Source organism: Littorina saxatilis, linkage group LG5 (genome assembly GCF_037325665.1).
Source record: "Littorina saxatilis isolate snail1 linkage group LG5, US_GU_Lsax_2.0, whole genome shotgun sequence".
NCBI classification, from domain to species: Eukaryota; Metazoa; Mollusca; class Gastropoda; order Littorinimorpha; family Littorinidae; genus Littorina; species Littorina saxatilis.
In genome coordinates, this window is record NC_090249.1 from 32,940,072 (window position 1) to 32,957,385 (window position 17,314).

Below are 17,314 nucleotides of genomic sequence, written 5' to 3' on the forward strand. Positions count from 1 at the left end.
ATCGAACGACACTGCAGTTCCAAAACTCACCTGGACAAGGTTGCTGCAAAGAAATCCGCTGAATGCTGCCAAGGAATTATGAAGTTCATTCCCGCAAAGCAAATCATGCCAGAAGAAAAGGCTGTAGTCTGTGCTGAAGCAATGTTTACTGAGATAATTGTAAAAATGAACTTGCCACTGTCAACCGCAGATGTTATTTCACGAACTTCATCTTTTCATTATCAATCTGTTTGGAAGACACTGGTTATAATGCCACAAACTGACAGGTAAATAAAATTGTTTTATCCCTGTTGTATTGGAAGGAGTTAAATTCTGAAGGTGCACCCACGCGTACATTTTCCCTAGCCCATATGGCTTTGCTTGCAAAGTACACCGACTTTTTGATAAATACACCCAACTTTTTGGGAATGTTCTCTTGCCTCGGGTTTAGGGTAAACAGGTCTGTGTTAGTGTTAATCTGTCTATAACGATATACATGGATGGGAGGGGTGCTGTTCATAAATTTTAGCAACATTTACAGATGTTTTGTATAGAACATCTGAGTCTTCAAAATAATGTATGTATGTATATGAGAGAAAGAGAGAGAGGGAGTGTCTGTGTCTGTGATTGTGTTTCTGTGTGTGTGTGTGTTCTCTCAAAGTTGGCTTAATGTGTGTGTTCTTATGTACATGCTCGTGTGTGTGTGTGTGTGTGTGTGTGTGTGTGTGTGTGTGTGTGTGTGTGTGTGTGTGTGTGTGTGTGTGTGTGTGCATGTGGCTATGTGTATATATGCATGCATGTTCTTCCCAATTTATAGTTTATTATGTGTCTGTTCACATGCGTGGGTTCAGTTGCACTTGATTTTTAGTTCATATTAGAATAGTAAATCTAAAAGGCTGCATTTAAATGCACTGACTTCATGGTGATGTGTGTCAACAGCTGAAAGAAGATCTGATTGGACGCGTCCCTAGCGGCTTCAAGGACGGTCATGCCAAGTCTAAGAGGAAGAAGACACTCACTTACTCAAGTAAGTTTATTCTTTATTTATCCCTGACAAAGTTAATGGTTTTTTTTTTAATGTAATGTGCACAAGGAAAGAGAAGGGTAAAGAGTATTGTGTGAGGTCCATATTAGGGGTAGTTGTTTTTACATTTAGTCAAGTTTTGACTAAATGTTTTAACATAGAGGGGGGAATCGAGACGAGGGTCGTGGTGTATGTGTGTGTGTGTCTGTGTGTGTGTAGAGCGATTCAGAGTAAACTACTGGACCGATCTTCATAAAATTTTTCATGAGAGTTCCTGGGTATGATATTACCAGACGTTTTTTTCATTTTTTCGATAAATGTCTTTGATGACGTCATATCCGGCATTTTGTAAAAGTTGAGGCGGCACTGTCACACCCTCATTTTTCAATCAAATTGATTGAAATTTTGGCAAAGCAATCTTCGACGGGGTTTGGTATTGCATTTCAGCTGGGTGGCTTAAGGGCAGACCGGGTAGGCAAAATGAGTTATTTTTGGTCTCATACACCTTTTTGGGGTTGTTGCATTTTTCACACCTTTGAACATCCTGGAATGCATTCAATAATCTGCTTTTGTCATTTTAGACATGTATTCATGTAAATAAAACCATTTTCAAACCGATGTTTTGTTGTTTTTGTCTGTGTTTTATCAAAAAAATCGAAAAAATGGTCAACTTTGGATACTCCGTGCTGGTAAATGTGCGCACATGACATGACCCTTCGCTGTTCAAACTGTGTGGAAATTTCCGTTCTTCAAGATGACGTCATCACCGTTGGGGAATTTCCGTTGACATAGGCACAAAGAGAGAGAATCCGTTCCAACCGAAACCCCGGAATTAATATATGCAAATATATGTAGGTCAAAGGCATTTGGCGCAAGCGCAGTAGACAACTTATCAGTCCCCCGGTGTCAACAAATCCATGACGTTTTCACCGATTCAGCAGCATTTTTCAAAGTTTTGAGCTGCGGAGAACAACCCTAACATTGGAAATGTTCGGCATAGTGGCTAGAAATATCAGAGAAAGATGAACCAGCAGCAGCGAACAGTAGAAGGAAGTAACAACACTCCGAAATGAACCAACATGATCGTATTTGAGCAGACGACATTCTAAGATTCTTGACTCGACGAGGTGGGTTTTGCTTCTTTCTCTTTTCGATCTTGTTTGTTTGACAACGTGATTTATTGCACATCGTTATGTTGTTGTTGTTGTAAGAATGTGTTAGGGTTTGCAGGTAAATGATAAACAGTTTGTGTCTGAAGTATTTTGCGGGTTTCTTGATCCATGCCGCCGCCGCACACCCCCCCCCCCCCCCCCCCCCCCCCGCCCTCCCTCGATCATCTCTGTGATATCGTCTTCACAACCCCTATTTTATTGTTCTTCGCTGGCCAGTCCTTGAGAGCTTACTATGGTGTAACATGTCATCAGTATTCTTTGTCTGGGGTCAAACTGAGAAGCAGCATCTGAGCGATGTACGACTGACACAGTTTCTGTTTCTGGTCATTGACCGTAGGAAAATAAGTACCCTACTAGAGAGCGTTCTCTAATTCTAAAGGATTGGTTTACACCAGCATGGCTGACCAACCTATCATTGACAGCAATATTGTTGTCAAATCTTTTCCATTAACTAAGGAATAAAAAAAATAGATCCAATTTACTTCACCAAAGAAAAAAAAGAGTTAAACTAAAGGACTGGGGATGCAACTCATGAATCAAAAGCATAAAGATCACCTGCAAACAGTGCTAGGTTTAGGAAATCTGAAAATGTATACACACACACAGAACACACACACACACACACACAAAACAGACAACAGACAAGAAACAAGCAAATACATAGCAAGTGTGATGAAATAAATTAATTTTAAAAGAAAAATATGAAAAGAAAGAAAGAAAGAAAGAAAATAATTCAGCTAGTTTCAGTATTAGTTCCTGTGTGTATGTGATTGTGTGGTTACTCAAATCCCATAGTAAACTTGACATGTACATTTTGTGATAGGGGCCAATTAATGAATGTCTTTTGTGTGTGTGTGTGTGTGTTCGTCAACCGACATATGTGGGTACGAGCCGCTGAGGTGGTTGTAAGAAAACCCGCCTGGTTCAGTGGTTGGGGGCTGATTGGGATTTCTGATTTACCAGCCTAGCCAAAAAGTTGAGGTACACCCCATGTAACATGGTCATTTGCAAAATAAAGTACAAGCACTTGTTGACGTTTATATTGAGTCTTAAAATTTGCAGCTTATTACAAACAAAAACCATGGACAGTTGTATCAAATATTAAATCAGTGTTTGTGTATTTATTAGGTTGGAGCAAGGGGAGAGCCAGTCCTCCTGTGGTGGCAGCGAGGAGAAAGATTGACCTGATGGAAAAGTTTGCTAAACCGGAACTACCCTCTTCCACAGCAGAAACATCAGCTTTGCCATCTTCTGACCAACCATAAGAAGATACAGATACTTTGCCATCTTCTGACCCATCACAAGCAGATATGGATACTGGTACTGTGCAACGTCACTCTGCTGACATGTGTTGGGCTTTTGTCAACATTGATCAGCTCAATCTATTGCTGAAAGGTTTATATCCTGTACTGAATGCTTGTCTGATAGCAGTCTGATTATGAAAGAAGGTGATGCATCAGCCCAAGGATTTGCACAGGCCCTGCATCTGGAGTGCATATGAGTGTCCATTCAAGTCTGCAGTTGTTTACTCTTCTCCCGGTGTTTGAAACGCTTCGGGTGGTAAAGTTGCATTTTAAATAATCCGCGTATGACCAAGTTGGTACATGGAAAGGGACATTCAGCTTTACAGAAATTTGCTGCAGTGTTAGGATTGAGCACAGAAATACTGTAATTAAAATGTTGCAACTTTTGAATGGCTTGATAGCTTTGTTCCATTTGTGTATATATAATTATGTAATGTTGTTGATGATTTGTGAAGCATCATTTCTATGCAATGGAATAAGAAATCAGTGCATCCGTTGGGTTTTTATGAGTCTGACAGTTTGGTTCTGATCAATATTTTCATATCAGCACAAACACAGATAATTGACTTTTTTAATGTTTTCATTTAATTTTTTTTTAAATAAAAAAAATCTGATAATTTGATTATCAAATCATTTCCCCTTCATAGTTAAAGTGTTATTCTGGTTAAAAAAACCCACCCCATTAATTCAAGCTCTACTGTGGTACTAGTTTACCGGGGTACTAGTGAGACTCTTTTACATGCTGTTTTCTCTACATGTAATTTGAGACAAAATGTGGTAATTAAAATGTTGTAACTTTTGAATGGCAAGATGGATTTGTTCCAATTTTGTATATGTTGTTTATGATTTGTGAAGCACCATTTCTGTGCATGGAATAAGAATACAGTGGATTCCTTGTGTTTTTATGAGTCCGACAGTTTCGTTTTGATTCATATCTGCACTAACATAGATGAGTTTTCAAATGATTTTTTAAAAAAAGTCTGGATAATTTGATCGTCAAATCATTTCCCCATCATAGTAAAGTGGTTATTCTTATAAAAACATATCAATTCAGGCTGCACTGTGCTACTAGTTTGAGGTACTGGTTGGAATCTTTCAAATGCTGTTTTCTCTGAATGTAATTTTCAGACAAACATCTGTAATTAAAATGTTGCAACTTTTGAATGGCTTGATGGATTTGTTTCACTTTTGTTTATGTTGTTTATGATTTGTAAAGCGTCAGTTTTGTGTATGGAATAAGAGTTAAGTGCATTGGTTGGGTTTTTATGAGTCTGACAGTTTGGTTCTGATTCATGTTTTCATATCGGTACAAACAAAGATGGCTGTTTTCATATGATGTATATAAAAAAAATCCTGATAATTTGATTGTCAAATCCTTTTCCCTACATAGTAAAGTGGTCATTCTGATAAAAACATATGAATTCAGGGTGCACTGTGCTACTGGTTTTTTTATGTACTGGTTCAAATCTTTAAAATGCTGTTTTCTCTGAATGTAATTTTCAGACAAAACGCTACAATTAAAATGTTGCAACTTTTGAAAGGCTTGATGGATTTGTTCAGTTTTTGTATATGTTGTTTATGAGTTGTACAGCATCAGTTCTGTGTATGGAATAAGAGTTCAGTGCATTGGTTGGGTTTTTATGAGTCTGACAGTTAGGATTTCATGTATTTTTCTTATCAAAACTGAACCGGTAACTGAAAATGCTAAATTAAAATAATATATTGCTTAGAAATGCTTTTCGATACACAGAATTATTAAACACACACATATTGCTGCAAAGAAGAAAAATTGGATCAAAACATGCACTGGTTCACAAACTGCAACATTTTAAAAAAAGCACATTTTATAACGTTTTTCTCACATTTTGGTGAATAAAACCCCCCAAAATTGCTTTTCACTCAAAATTTAAAATGGTTTCCCTTAATTAGGTTATTCTGCTTGAAAAAATCAAACAAGCAGCAAGCTGTTTCCAAAATAAAAAAAAAAAGTGCTTGCCTACCCTGTCCCCCCTTAAAAATTAGTTAATGACTTTGGTCATTAAAAATCTGAAAATTGTAATTAAAAATATTTTTGAGTCACTTGAGAAAAAGTGACTATGTAATCGGTCAGTGTTAGTCTGTCCGGCCGGCCGGCCGGCCGGCCGTCCGTAGACACCACCTTAACGTTGGACTTTTCTCGGAAACTATCAAAGCGATCGGGCTCATATTTTGTTTAGTCGTGACCTCCAATGACCTCTACACTTTAACGATGGTTTCGTTGACCTTTGACCTTTTTCAAGGTCACAGGTCAGCGTCAAAGGAAAAATTAGACATTTTATATCTTTGACAAAGTTCATCGGATGTGATTGAAACTTTGTAGGATTATTCTTTACATCAAAGTATTTACATCTGTAGCCTTTTACGAACGTTATCAGAAAAACAAGGGAGATAACTAGCCTTTTCTGTTCGGCAACACACAACTTAACGTTGGGCTTTTCTCGGAAACTATAAAAGTGACCGGGCTCAAATTTTATGTGAACGTGACTCATTGTGTTGTGAATAGCAATTTCTTCCTGTCCATCTGATGCCTCATATAATATTCAGAACTGCGAAAGTGACTCGATCGAGCGTTTGCTCTTCTTGTTTATAAAACGATCCAAAATTACGTTCATTTTATTCTTCATCATTTTCTGATTCCAAAAACATATAAATATGTTATATTCGGATTAAAAACGAGCTCTGAAAATTAAAAATATAAAAATTATGATTAAAATTAAATTTCCGAAATCGTTTTAAAAACAATTTCATCTTATTCCTTGTCGGTTCCTGATTCCAAAAACATATAGATATGATATGTTTGGATTAAAAACACATTCAGAGAGTTAAAAAGAATAGAGATATAGAAAAGCGTGCTATCCTCCTCAGCGCAACCGCTACCGCGCTTTTCTGGATTGTTAATTTAACTGCCTTTGCCACGAGCGGTGGACAGACCATGCTACAAGTGTACGGTCTTGCGGAAAAAAATGCAATGCGTTCAGTTTCATTCTGTGAGTTCGACTGAGCTTGACTAAATGTTGTATTTTCGCCTTACGCGACTTGTTTGTTTTGTTTTTCACGCAATCTATTTTTTGGAGATTATTCTTTTGCTGATAGTATTTCTAAAGTAAAGAGTTGATCCGAGTCTTTGTTGAGATATTTTTGAAAACAATATAGGATTCATAGCAGTTAGAAAATAATCTGATGGTTTTTTTTTTTTTAAGTTTACACAAGTTGCTCTTTTTATCCATCGCAACTTCTTTTCTAAGAGAGGACTTCAATCCACCTGTATAATAGTAAGTCCTACACTGCCTTCAACAGCAAACATACTCACTGGCGCCTGCTGACAACTTGCAGGATCAGACACAAGTGTGTGCAGTAGGGTGTGTGGTCTCTGCGCGACCAGCATGCGCCTCCATGGCCTCTATTACCCGGGTCACACCAAATATTACCACAACAAAAGCTCCTGCTGTCTCTACTGTGGCTATGTCTACAATTGTAATGTCTGTGAGGCCTACATGCATTGCTTCGGCCACCCCTACACAGGTCATGTGGGTGTCCACCCCTCGTACGGACTCAGGTGTCAATGCAGAAAGGTTTCTAGCGTTTGAGTGTCCGTTATTTTGTTTTGCAGCATGCCAGGCAGTTGTCTTGTGTTTTGTGGAAGTTTGCGCAGTTCTTTGATCCTCTGCATCTTGGTGCATGCTGATGCAACTTTTGGCGTTCCATCTTTTGAGGTTGAGCATGAATTGCCTCCAATCTGTTTATCAGAGGTTGAGCATGGGACTCTATGTTTGCTTGAATGTTGGTGTTTGATTTCAGTCCATGAACAGTTTGGTCTCTATAGCTCTGATATTCTGTAATGGCGGCATACTTCTCATCTGGTTGTTCTGTGAATGCGTTGGTGTTCTGCAGAATTGTGACTCCTAGAGGGAGACAACCCTATAGATGTTACTTGCATGCAGTTGCCTAAAACTCCGCATGTTTTATGTTTGCATGTTTAAAGGTGATGACCTTGACCTAGGCAGCTCATCCCTGAGACTCTCAAAGGTAACTTTTGAAAGGAATTTCAGATTTGTTTGTGACCTTCATCTCTTGCCTGAGAAAGCTTTGAGGTCTATACAATAATTGTGGATAGTTTTGTCCCAATACAAATTGAAAATTGTCCCCCAAAAAATTAATTAAATGAAAACCGCTGTCAGAAAATGTGTGAGTTTAAAGATGGCATTCTAGTCCTTTCGGTCCAAAAAAAAACACACAGAAAAATAGAGCTGACAAAGAGCAAAAACAGTTGTGTACAGGGATAGGCATCACATGTATATCATGTAAAGTGTTGCATGTAAGGAATTAATCTATCTTGGACATTGTGGCATGTGGAAATGAATGTCTGCCAGAACAACACTATGACAGTCTGTGTAAATAAGTTCAGACACAGTATCATTTAATTCCATAGCATTGTTGAACTATTCGATTGCTGGGAGAATAAAATAGATCTTTGCCTTATTATCCATATAGCTTTTTAACCTTGCATATTTGTGATCATAACTCTACATGCAGAAAAGTGAACAGTTTCAGTTTAGAGCATCTGTGCAATCATCACTTAACTTCAACAGTAGAAATGCTTGCTTGTGAAAATGTTTCTGGAATTTTTAAGACATGTCTCATGGTTTCTAAGGCATGAATTAATTCTGGTTAAAAAAAAAGTTTTAATAAAAAGTAAAAATAATGACTTAATGAGACAGGGACTACAGGACGACATAAGAAGAAAGATAATAGTAACATTTGACTTGGTGTGCCACAGATAAAAGAAAAGGGGAGCTTATCAGAAATTAATTTCTATGTTGCTTTTCATGTGTTTAATTCTTATCTGATCCCAATTTTGTTTGTCTTATTTCAGAGCTTGTCCAGGTCAAAATCTGCGCTGGATGACTTAGGTAAGTCTTGCATGGGGTTGAAATAAAAGTGACAAAGTCAGTGCAGGAGAGCGACAGATGAAAGATATTTCGCTGTCAGGATTTATTCGCTTTGAATTGTTCTTGTTGTCGCCAGTTTCTTGCTTGATTAAGATTTAACTGCATGGTTTGAGCATGACTAAAAGTATCACTTGAAAGTGTGTCTATTTTCTGGCCCAAATCTAACTGAAATTCCTCTTGTGTATAAAACAGCATATTGTTCTGTGGGGCGGTGGGGGAGAAATCTGGTTAATTATATTCGTTGAATTGCCATGATATTCGGACTACGATGCAATACTTTTTTTTATTACGCACTCCTGACCAGTGTGTCTTATATTCCATTGTATCTATTCTGTGGCTCATTGGGTTTGGTCTTGCTTTGTTGACCTCTGCTGCTTTATACCAACCCACCATTCCTGTAACACACCTGCAATAGCCAACCAGAACCTGGACATTAAACATAGGTCAGGACAGTACAACCTTTAGTCATGAAATGCACCTTATACTTGATACATTGTATTGCCTTGTGTATGGACGAAATCTTTGCTGTTCCAAAAATGTGTGGGCAAGCCCCATGATGCATAGCACCTTGAAGTCCAAAAAATGATGGTGAAGAAGAAGGAGACATAGACATTGAAAGCTCAAATGAGAATTTGATTTGTGGTGCTTCATACAAACATCGGGTGGAATATACACTTCATACATAGAAATATAAATGATAATATTTTGATTTAACTTTTTTAATATTTTTTGTATAATTGAACATTAAAAGGTTTTTGATACATTTTTCGGTGAGCAGATGCAGAGGTGGCTGCTTTGACCTCTACTTCCCCGACGTACAGCAGCTATCGCAGGCGCCCTCGCTCAGCCAGCCCCGCTGTGCGCCGCTCCACTTTCCGGGAGCGTTACACCTATCCTCATTCGCCCACGTGCTACAGCGTTCTGTCCGATCGCGTAAGGAGACGTCTGGAAGAAGACCGACGGGCAGAGCGTATGGCTGAACTCGACGCGTCGCTCCGATCTTACCAACGGGTATCTGACTCTTTCTTGTAACATCCTTTTTTTTCTGTGTGTGATGTGGGTGCATGTCGCTATGCCTGAAGTCTCAATTCCAGCAATTTGATCATCAGTTTGGGTGACCGTTGCAAGAAGAAAGCAAAGACAGAAAGAAAACAAGTCGCGTAAGGCGAAATTACTACATTTAGTCAAGCTGTGGAACTCACAGAATGAAACTGAACGCACTGCATTTTTTCACAATGACAGTAGTCCGCCGTTTGTGCATAACGGAGTGAAACTGACGAGCCTGTTCAGCGTGGTAGTGGTTTCGCTGTGCTGCATAGCACACTTTTCTGTACCTCTCTTCGTTTGAACTTTCTGAGCGTGTTTTTAATCCAAACATATCATATCTATATGTTTTTGGAATCAGGAACCGACAAGGAATAAGATGAAATTGTTTTTAAATCGATTTCGGAAATTTAATTTTAATCATAATTTTTATATTTTTAATTTTCAGAGCTTGTTTTTAATCCAAATATAACATATTTATATGTTTTTGGAATCAGGAAATGATGTAGAATAAGATGAACGTAAATTTGGATCGTTTTATATAAAAAAAAATTATTACAATTTTCAGATTTTTAATGACCAAAGTCATTAATTAATTTTTAAGCCACCAAGCTGAAATGCAATACCGAAGTCCGGCCTTCGTCGAAGATTGCTTTACAAAAATTTCAATAAATTTGATTGAAAAATGAGGGTGTGACAGTGCCGCCTCAACTTTTACAAAAAGCCGGATATGACGCCATCAAAAGTATTTATCGAAAAAAATTAAAAAAACGTCCGGGGATATCATTGCCAGGAACTCTCATGTCAAATTTCATAAAGATCGGTTCAGTAGTTTGGTCTGAATCGCTCTACACACACACACGCACAGACAGACAGACACACACACACACACACACACACACACACATACACCACGACCCTCGTCTCGATTCCCCCTCTATGTTAAAACATTTAGTCAAAACTTGACTAAATGTAACAAGAGTAGGAATCACACCTTGTTTTTTCAGGCACTGTTTTTACAGCCCACATGCACCCATGTTGTGCTATTTTAAAAAAAATTTTTTTACAGTTGCCAGACATGTTCAATAGTGTTGTATTTGGGCGGGGATATAGCTCAGTTGGTAGCGCGCTAGATTTGTATTCAGTTGGCCGCTGTCAGCGCGAGTTCGATCCCAGGTTCGGCGGAAATTTATTTCACAGAGTCAACTTTGTGTGCAGACTCTCTTCGGTGTCCGAACCACCCCCCGTGTATACTACATTGGGTGTGCACGTTAAAGATCCCACGATTGACAAAAGGGTCTTTCCTGGCAAAATTGCTTAGGCACAGTTAATAATTGTCTACCATACCCGTGTGACTTGGAATAAGGCCGTGAAAGGTAAATATGCGCCGACATGGCTGCAATCTACTGGCCGTATAAAATTTCATCTCACACGGCATCACTGCAGAGCGCCTAGAACTGTACCCACGGAATATGCGCGATATAAGCCTCATTGATTGATTGATTGATTGTTTGTTTGTTCATTTGTGTTTTCCCAATTATTTTTCAATTCTTTATTTACTAAAGTCTTGTTTTAACATTGATATACTTGTGGTTTGATGATTATTTATTTACTTGTTCTTGTTGCTGCAAAAGTTAACACAAAAATTAGACATAATTATTTGAAAAAGAAAAGGATGTAATTTAACACACGATTTTAGTGGTTTGGTAAACTGAGTTCTCATCTGAAATGTAAAATGTTTGAGAAAAAAACCACATGGATGCAAATCAAGATCCAAAAACAGCAAGTGATGATGGACAATTAGTGCTTAACATTACTCATTTACACATCTAATTGAAAGGGTCTCACAGCAAACAAAACTTAGACGCAGAGCAGTCATGCTCTATATAGATCTTAACCATGGTGATGCATAAGCTTTTGTTGCGATAAAACGGGTTGAAAATTGTTGAACGCCCATAATTTTGTTATCAAACAAAGACACGCAGAAGACATGTTTTAGTCTAAAAGTATGGTATGTATAAAACAGTGGTTGTTAAAATGTTTTATGACAGAGAGATGAAAACACGGCAGGATCAGTGCCAGTGGTGAGGTTTCCTTGTTTTTAGAAACAAAACATATTGCCTGAAAAATCCTATCAATCTGCTGACAAATATTACCTGGAAATGCACTACATCCTTTCTCCTCACTTGATCATTCTGCTGACTTAATCCTCTCATTCTCTCTGGAAATGGCTGTATATCTGTTCTTTTCTTCTGTGCTGAAGGTCTGTATTCAGAATTGTTTGAATTCTATTTTAATCAGGACCGTGATCAGATACTCAAGACACCACCATTGCCACCATTGCAGGAAAGACGATATACTTCAGCAGTTTCGGTCTGGTTTCCTTTCTAGTTACTGGAATAACTTATAAGCGTCTTAGTGTTGTAAATCTTTCACCAATTCCTCTTTGTCATGAGACTTCATGTATTTTTTTCTCTTTCTGATGGGATGTAAGTTAGGCTGATGGGGTCTATGTTGACCAAAAGAGTGGGATTCCCTGTAGGTGGAGTTCCTGGAGGGGGGTTCCCTGTATACAGGGAATACCACAGGATTTAGTTCCTGTAGCGTGTCGCTGATATCGCTGAAAGTCACGTGATGCTTGGCGACATCGGTAGAATTTGATGTTTTTCAATCTTTTTTGATATTTCTTAGAAATTCGAGTATGGTTTGCAAGTTTTATTGAAAAACTCCACCCTGTGAGGGAATCCCCCTCCAGGAACTCCACCTACAGGGAATCCCACTCTTTTGGTCGACATAGACCCCATCAGCGTGAGTTAGGTGTGCAAAAAGAGAGAAAAGCTCAGTTATTGGTAGAAATGCCTAATTGTTCTATGTTGCAGCCTTTTCGTAAATTATTTTCTGATTATTTCATTCTTGTTTTGAGTGTTGCTTTGGTTAATAGCTGTCAGTGTTATTTGTGAGGAGGTTTTTGCCACAGCATTGTTGTGTGTACGGCCTTTTTATTTCGGCTTTAGACGTTTTGAATAATAAATAAGAGGGGAAAAAAATAGAACAATTGGAAACTAAGCGAAAAGGGGAAAATTAAAGGAAGCACAGATATTTGTGAATACCTTAATTTGTACAAAATGAAGATTTGTTCACTTCCATACCTGAAACAGGTTCTTGAACATTCATCGGTGTACTTTTTGTTGGGAAATCTGTTGTTGTTAGGACCTTCTTTTTTTTCCTCTGAGCAGCATTTTAGATTTAGAAGCAAGGAGGGGAGCCGAGAAAGAGAGAGAGTGTTATATATATGTGTCTATGTGTGCAAAACTTGTGTGGATGTGAATTGAACGGAATTGAATTTTGTCTACCCGTTTAAACCAACCAAAACTCTGATAACATTTAGGTACGAGAAGGAGACTTACAATGGAGGTCAATTTGCAGACATTATGAACATACAAACCCGGAAAGCTAGGTTTTAAAGTGGCGGAATGTTGGGAGAGGTGGCTTACTTGTGCTCTGACTGTCCTTGATAACTGACTGCAGCTGTTCTCTCCTTGAAGATTATTTATTTTATTTCTGTCAGGAACCTGATCTGTCAGTCAGGACCATACCAGTGCAGGACATGAGATATGTTTTCCACGATAAAGTAATTTCTGTTTGTCTTCGTTTCTAGTAACTGGGATTCTGTTCTCCAACTCTAAGGGTCCTTACTTTTGAACAAATTTGTATTGCTTATTCTTCTTAAACTTTTTTTTATATCATGGGACAATTTTTAGTTTTTAGTGGGAAAGACATTAAAACTTTAACAATATAGCATACAGGCTAGTCATTTTTTTTTCTGTTTTTATTGAAATTAACTTTGATCTTGGCAGCTTTGAAATTTGGAAAGGGGAGAAAGAAAAGTGTATGTGTGTGTGTGCATGTACATTATGGGAGTCTTGGAAGTATCTTGTCTCTCTCTCTCTCTCTCTCTCTCTCTCTCTCTCTCTCTCTCTCTCTCTTTCTCTCTCTCTATCTCTCTCTCTCTCTCTCTCTCTCTCTCTCTCTCTCTCTCTCTCTCTCTCTCTCTCAGTGCATGTTTCTGTCTATGTGTGATGTAGAGTGTGTAGATGTAAAAATTAAAAAAAACCAATTATGTGCATAAAAAAACGAAAAACTGAGAAAGCTGAAGTTCATAGAACGGGGAATTTTTAAATTAGATGGGGTGTGTGGGTGGCTTAATAATTGCCTCACTGTCTCAAATAAAAATTTGCTGTTGCTGTTCTAGTTCTTTTAACAAAATGAAGGTCTGTCTTCAACGATTGTTTTGAATATATGTCAGGATCGTGATCAGACACTCAGGACCAAACCGCTGGAGGAAAGAAGATATGTTTTCCATGATAAAGTAATTTCAGCTTTTTTTTCTTTTCTAGCTTCTGGAATTCTGTTTTCCGGTTCCTATGGTTCTTATAGTTTAAACAGATTTGTATTGCTTATTCTTTTTAAACTTCTCTATCATTGGACAGTTTTTTTGTTTTTAGTGGGATAGACATTAAAACTTGAAAAATAAAATGCATGGGCTAGTCATTTTTTCCTGTCTTTCCTGAAATTTACTTTTTTCTCAGCAGCTTTGAAGTTTGGAAAGGAGAGAAAGAAAAGTGTATGTGTGTGTGCATGTGCATAAAGGATTCTTGTATCTCTCTCTCTCTCTCTCTCTCTCTCTCTCTCTCTCTCTCTCTCTCTCTCTCTCTCTCTCTCTCTCTCTCTCTCTCTCTCTCTCAGTGCATGTTTCTGTCTATGTGTGATGTAGAGTGTGTAGATGTAAAAATAAATAAAACCAATTATGTGCATAAAAAAACGAAAAACTGAGAAAGCTGAAGTTCATAGAACGGGGAATTTTTAAATTAGATGGGGTGTGTGGGTGGCTTAAACACGTCACGGCCAATCCGGCCTCTCCCATAATGCAACAGAAAAAGGGGCGGGGCTTAGCAAAAATAGCACAACGCGTGGCACGCGATGTAAACACGAACAGGCCAAAGTGCACTGGGGACGCGGGGGCATCAGGGCGCTCTAATAAATCAGCTTCAATGTTTTCGTCAATAAAAAAAGCACAAGATAGTGTCCACAAGCTCTTTGTTTGGATTTCCTTCTCCTAAAAATGTTTTAACCTTTTGAACTTGGGCGTAAATAAGATCAATTTCCTCTCTCTCACCGCTAAACTGAATTTTACCATCTGGCTTTCTGTCTGTGCGAGAAGCATTTCTTCTTTTAACAGCTTCTTCAGAGTTTTTCACATATTTTCGTTTCTGAACATTTGTGATATCTTGCATATTGATTGCGTATTTTGTTTATATTTACAATACAATTGAACTTTCACACAGAGAACCTTTGTGTCAAAGAAATCAGTCACACAGAGAGAAACAGAATAACAATGTCAAGGCTGTAGATGTCAGGCTAGTCAAACGGACAAAATGAAACTTAGTCTTGGTTGCTGTAACTCAGTCACCGCTATGATGGTACTTTCGCTGATATTGCAGAAAAACAACACAGAATCAGCCAAAACCGCGAACAATAAACAAGTTTAGTACGTCACAACGTCAATGAACAGAATTCTCGAGTCAAATTTTTGCATCAGACTCTGACTAAGTGAGTGGGGCAAGCGTCAAACACCACTAAAATGAGGAGGGAAATCTTGGCGCATTTTTTTGGCGGAATACTTGAACAAACCAATCATTTTCAAACTGACCAAGGACAAAAACAGGCTTGTGAACCGAATGGTGAGGGGGGAGGGTACCTCGAAATGTGTGGGTGATGATTTCACATCACCAGTCCATTGCTGCAGTCTTAGTATAGTAGCTCCACCGACCACTGTCCCCTCCCCCCTCCCGTTCGTTCCCCCTTTCAACCCCCTACCACCTTGGAATAAACTGCAGAAGATCATTTGCATATCCTGGATTCTTCCATTTGTGTTGCCAGGGGGGACCCAAGATCCGAGTCCGGTTGTTTCCCATGTCCACTAGAACAAACCGAGTTTAGATTACCCCTTTCTGTTTTGAAAGTAAACTTGCCCATCCTGTGAGGCACTTTCAGGGACAGTAATTATAGTTAGCGGGACCATGTAGACGAAGTCAACGGTGATAATCTGCGTAGTGTATACGCATACTTTGGAACACGGTCTGTTATTCCACCCAGCGAGAGCCTCTAACACAATCAGTGTTGTCGACAGATGAAGGCGGGAATTCGAAGCCCTGAGTGTTTCACATTCCAACATCCGATGGGGATAGTAACTTAGTAAGGGCTAGGCTGCGGTCTGTAAGCTGTATTGCACTGACATCTCTTTCTGTCTGTGGAAATAAATGGCGAAATTTGATTTAACACTTCTCAACATTAACAGTGACCAGGAGAACGCAATAAGGAGACTATTTACTGAGAATCAGTGGCCATTTGAAACTCGAAGGTGTGTAATAAAAGATTCGACTTGTGTACCCTTGGTGCTGGGCCATCATCGTGTGACCTCGATACAGAGGCTGTCTCTAGTACCGTTAGGGTGCAGACGTGGTTATCTGATCCTGGAGGCGATGGTGAAAGCGGAGACACGGGTCCTAGTACAGGGCTCTCCTCTGGGGTAGGCCAGTGTGCCTTTTGTTTTTGCAGCCCTTGTGTGACAAATCATCGCCAGAGGTGGCTAGGTACAGGCCAATTGCCACACCGCAGGAATTCCGGCGTTAGAAAAGTACTCTACAAGAAGTATTGGTCCATGCTAGACCGACGCGGTGCTTGGAATTGTGCATTGTACTTGGCGAAAAAGACGTCTTCCTTACATCAAGACAATCCAACACGGGTAAACATTAGCCGAGAAATGATGCCCGACTGTGCGCTCAAATTAGTGAGAGAGCTTTATCCCAACCCCACAGGAATACCCTATCAAGGCCACAACTGGTGGTAAAGGTTAGTTGCATTTCTTTCTTCATATCCGATGTAACAAATACACATGCACCTGAGACAGCATGTTCTGGAACCAAATTGCCGCATGCCACGTGTTTTGCTATTTTTGGAACGCATGGTGTAAATCTGTGACGTCGGAGAGTGTTGACTCCGCCCTTTTCTTTGAACAAGATCCCCATTGAAATGTTTGTTTACAAATATCTTCTTTATTATGGAGAATTAACCTTATCTAAGCGCATAGGGCGGTAAATGTGTGAAAACCAGCTGTGTGAACAAAAAATCTGACACCGTAACTCATGCTTAACCGAGATATTAAAGAAAATGTAGGAGCAGTATTTGTCCGTTGCCTGCAAGAGGTTTGAAATGATTTGCCAACGCAGAAGGTCAGGCTCCTTATATACTCCTGCCGGGCCTTTAATAATTGCCTCACTGTCTCAAATAAAAATTTGCTGTTGCTGTTCTAGTTCTTTTAACAAAATGAAGGTCTGTCTTCAACGATTGTTTTGAATATATGTCAGGATCGTGATCAGACACTCAGGACCAAACCGCTGGAGGAAAGAAGATATGTTTTCCATGATAAAGTAATTTCAGCTTTTTTTTCTTTTCTAGCTTCTGGAATTCTGTTTTCCGGTTCCTATGGTTCTTATAGTTTAAACAGATTTGTATTGCTTATTCTTTTTAAACTTCTCTATCATTGGACAGTTTTTTTGTTTTTAGTGGGATAGACATTAAAACTCGAAAAATAAAATGCATGGGCTAGTCATTTTTTCCTGTTTTTCCTGAAATTTACTTTTTTCTCGCATGTGCATAAAGGATTCTTGTAGCTCTCTCTCTCTCTCTCTCTCTCTCTCTCTCTCTCTCTCTCTCTCTCTCTCTCTCTCTCTCTCTCTCTCT

General features: G+C 38.9%; 1 protein-coding gene and 1 long non-coding RNA gene across 5 annotated transcripts in view; both read left to right on the forward strand.

The window, feature by feature from the left end:
- The window catches only part of LOC138966909 (spermatogenesis associated 6-like protein), a 39,335-nt gene that overhangs the window by 7,945 nt on the left and 14,076 nt on the right, over positions 1-17,314 (forward strand). The window contains exons 8-15 of one of the 4 annotated variants that reach the window (XM_070339304.1): positions 919-1,006; positions 7,501-7,544; positions 8,392-8,428; positions 9,246-9,478; positions 11,813-11,884; positions 13,080-13,142; positions 13,818-13,880; positions 16,939-17,001. In XM_070339304.1, coding sequence (XP_070195405.1) covers positions 919-1,006; positions 7,501-7,544; positions 8,392-8,428; positions 9,246-9,478; positions 11,813-11,884; positions 13,080-13,142; positions 13,818-13,880; positions 16,939-17,001 — 663 coding nt within the window. Of the gene's footprint in view, positions 1-918; positions 1,007-6,851; positions 7,091-7,500; positions 7,545-8,391; positions 8,429-9,245; positions 9,479-11,562; positions 11,596-11,812; positions 11,885-13,079; positions 13,143-13,817; positions 13,881-16,938; positions 17,002-17,314 lie in introns of all 4 variants that reach the window. The other 3 variants (XM_070339307.1, XM_070339305.1, XM_070339306.1) reach the window with 3 other exon arrangements.
- LOC138966908 (uncharacterized) lies at positions 1,434-4,068 on the forward strand. Its single transcript, XR_011455789.1, has 2 exons — positions 1,434-2,130; positions 3,304-4,068. It is a non-coding gene; the product is annotated as an uncharacterized lncRNA (long non-coding RNA).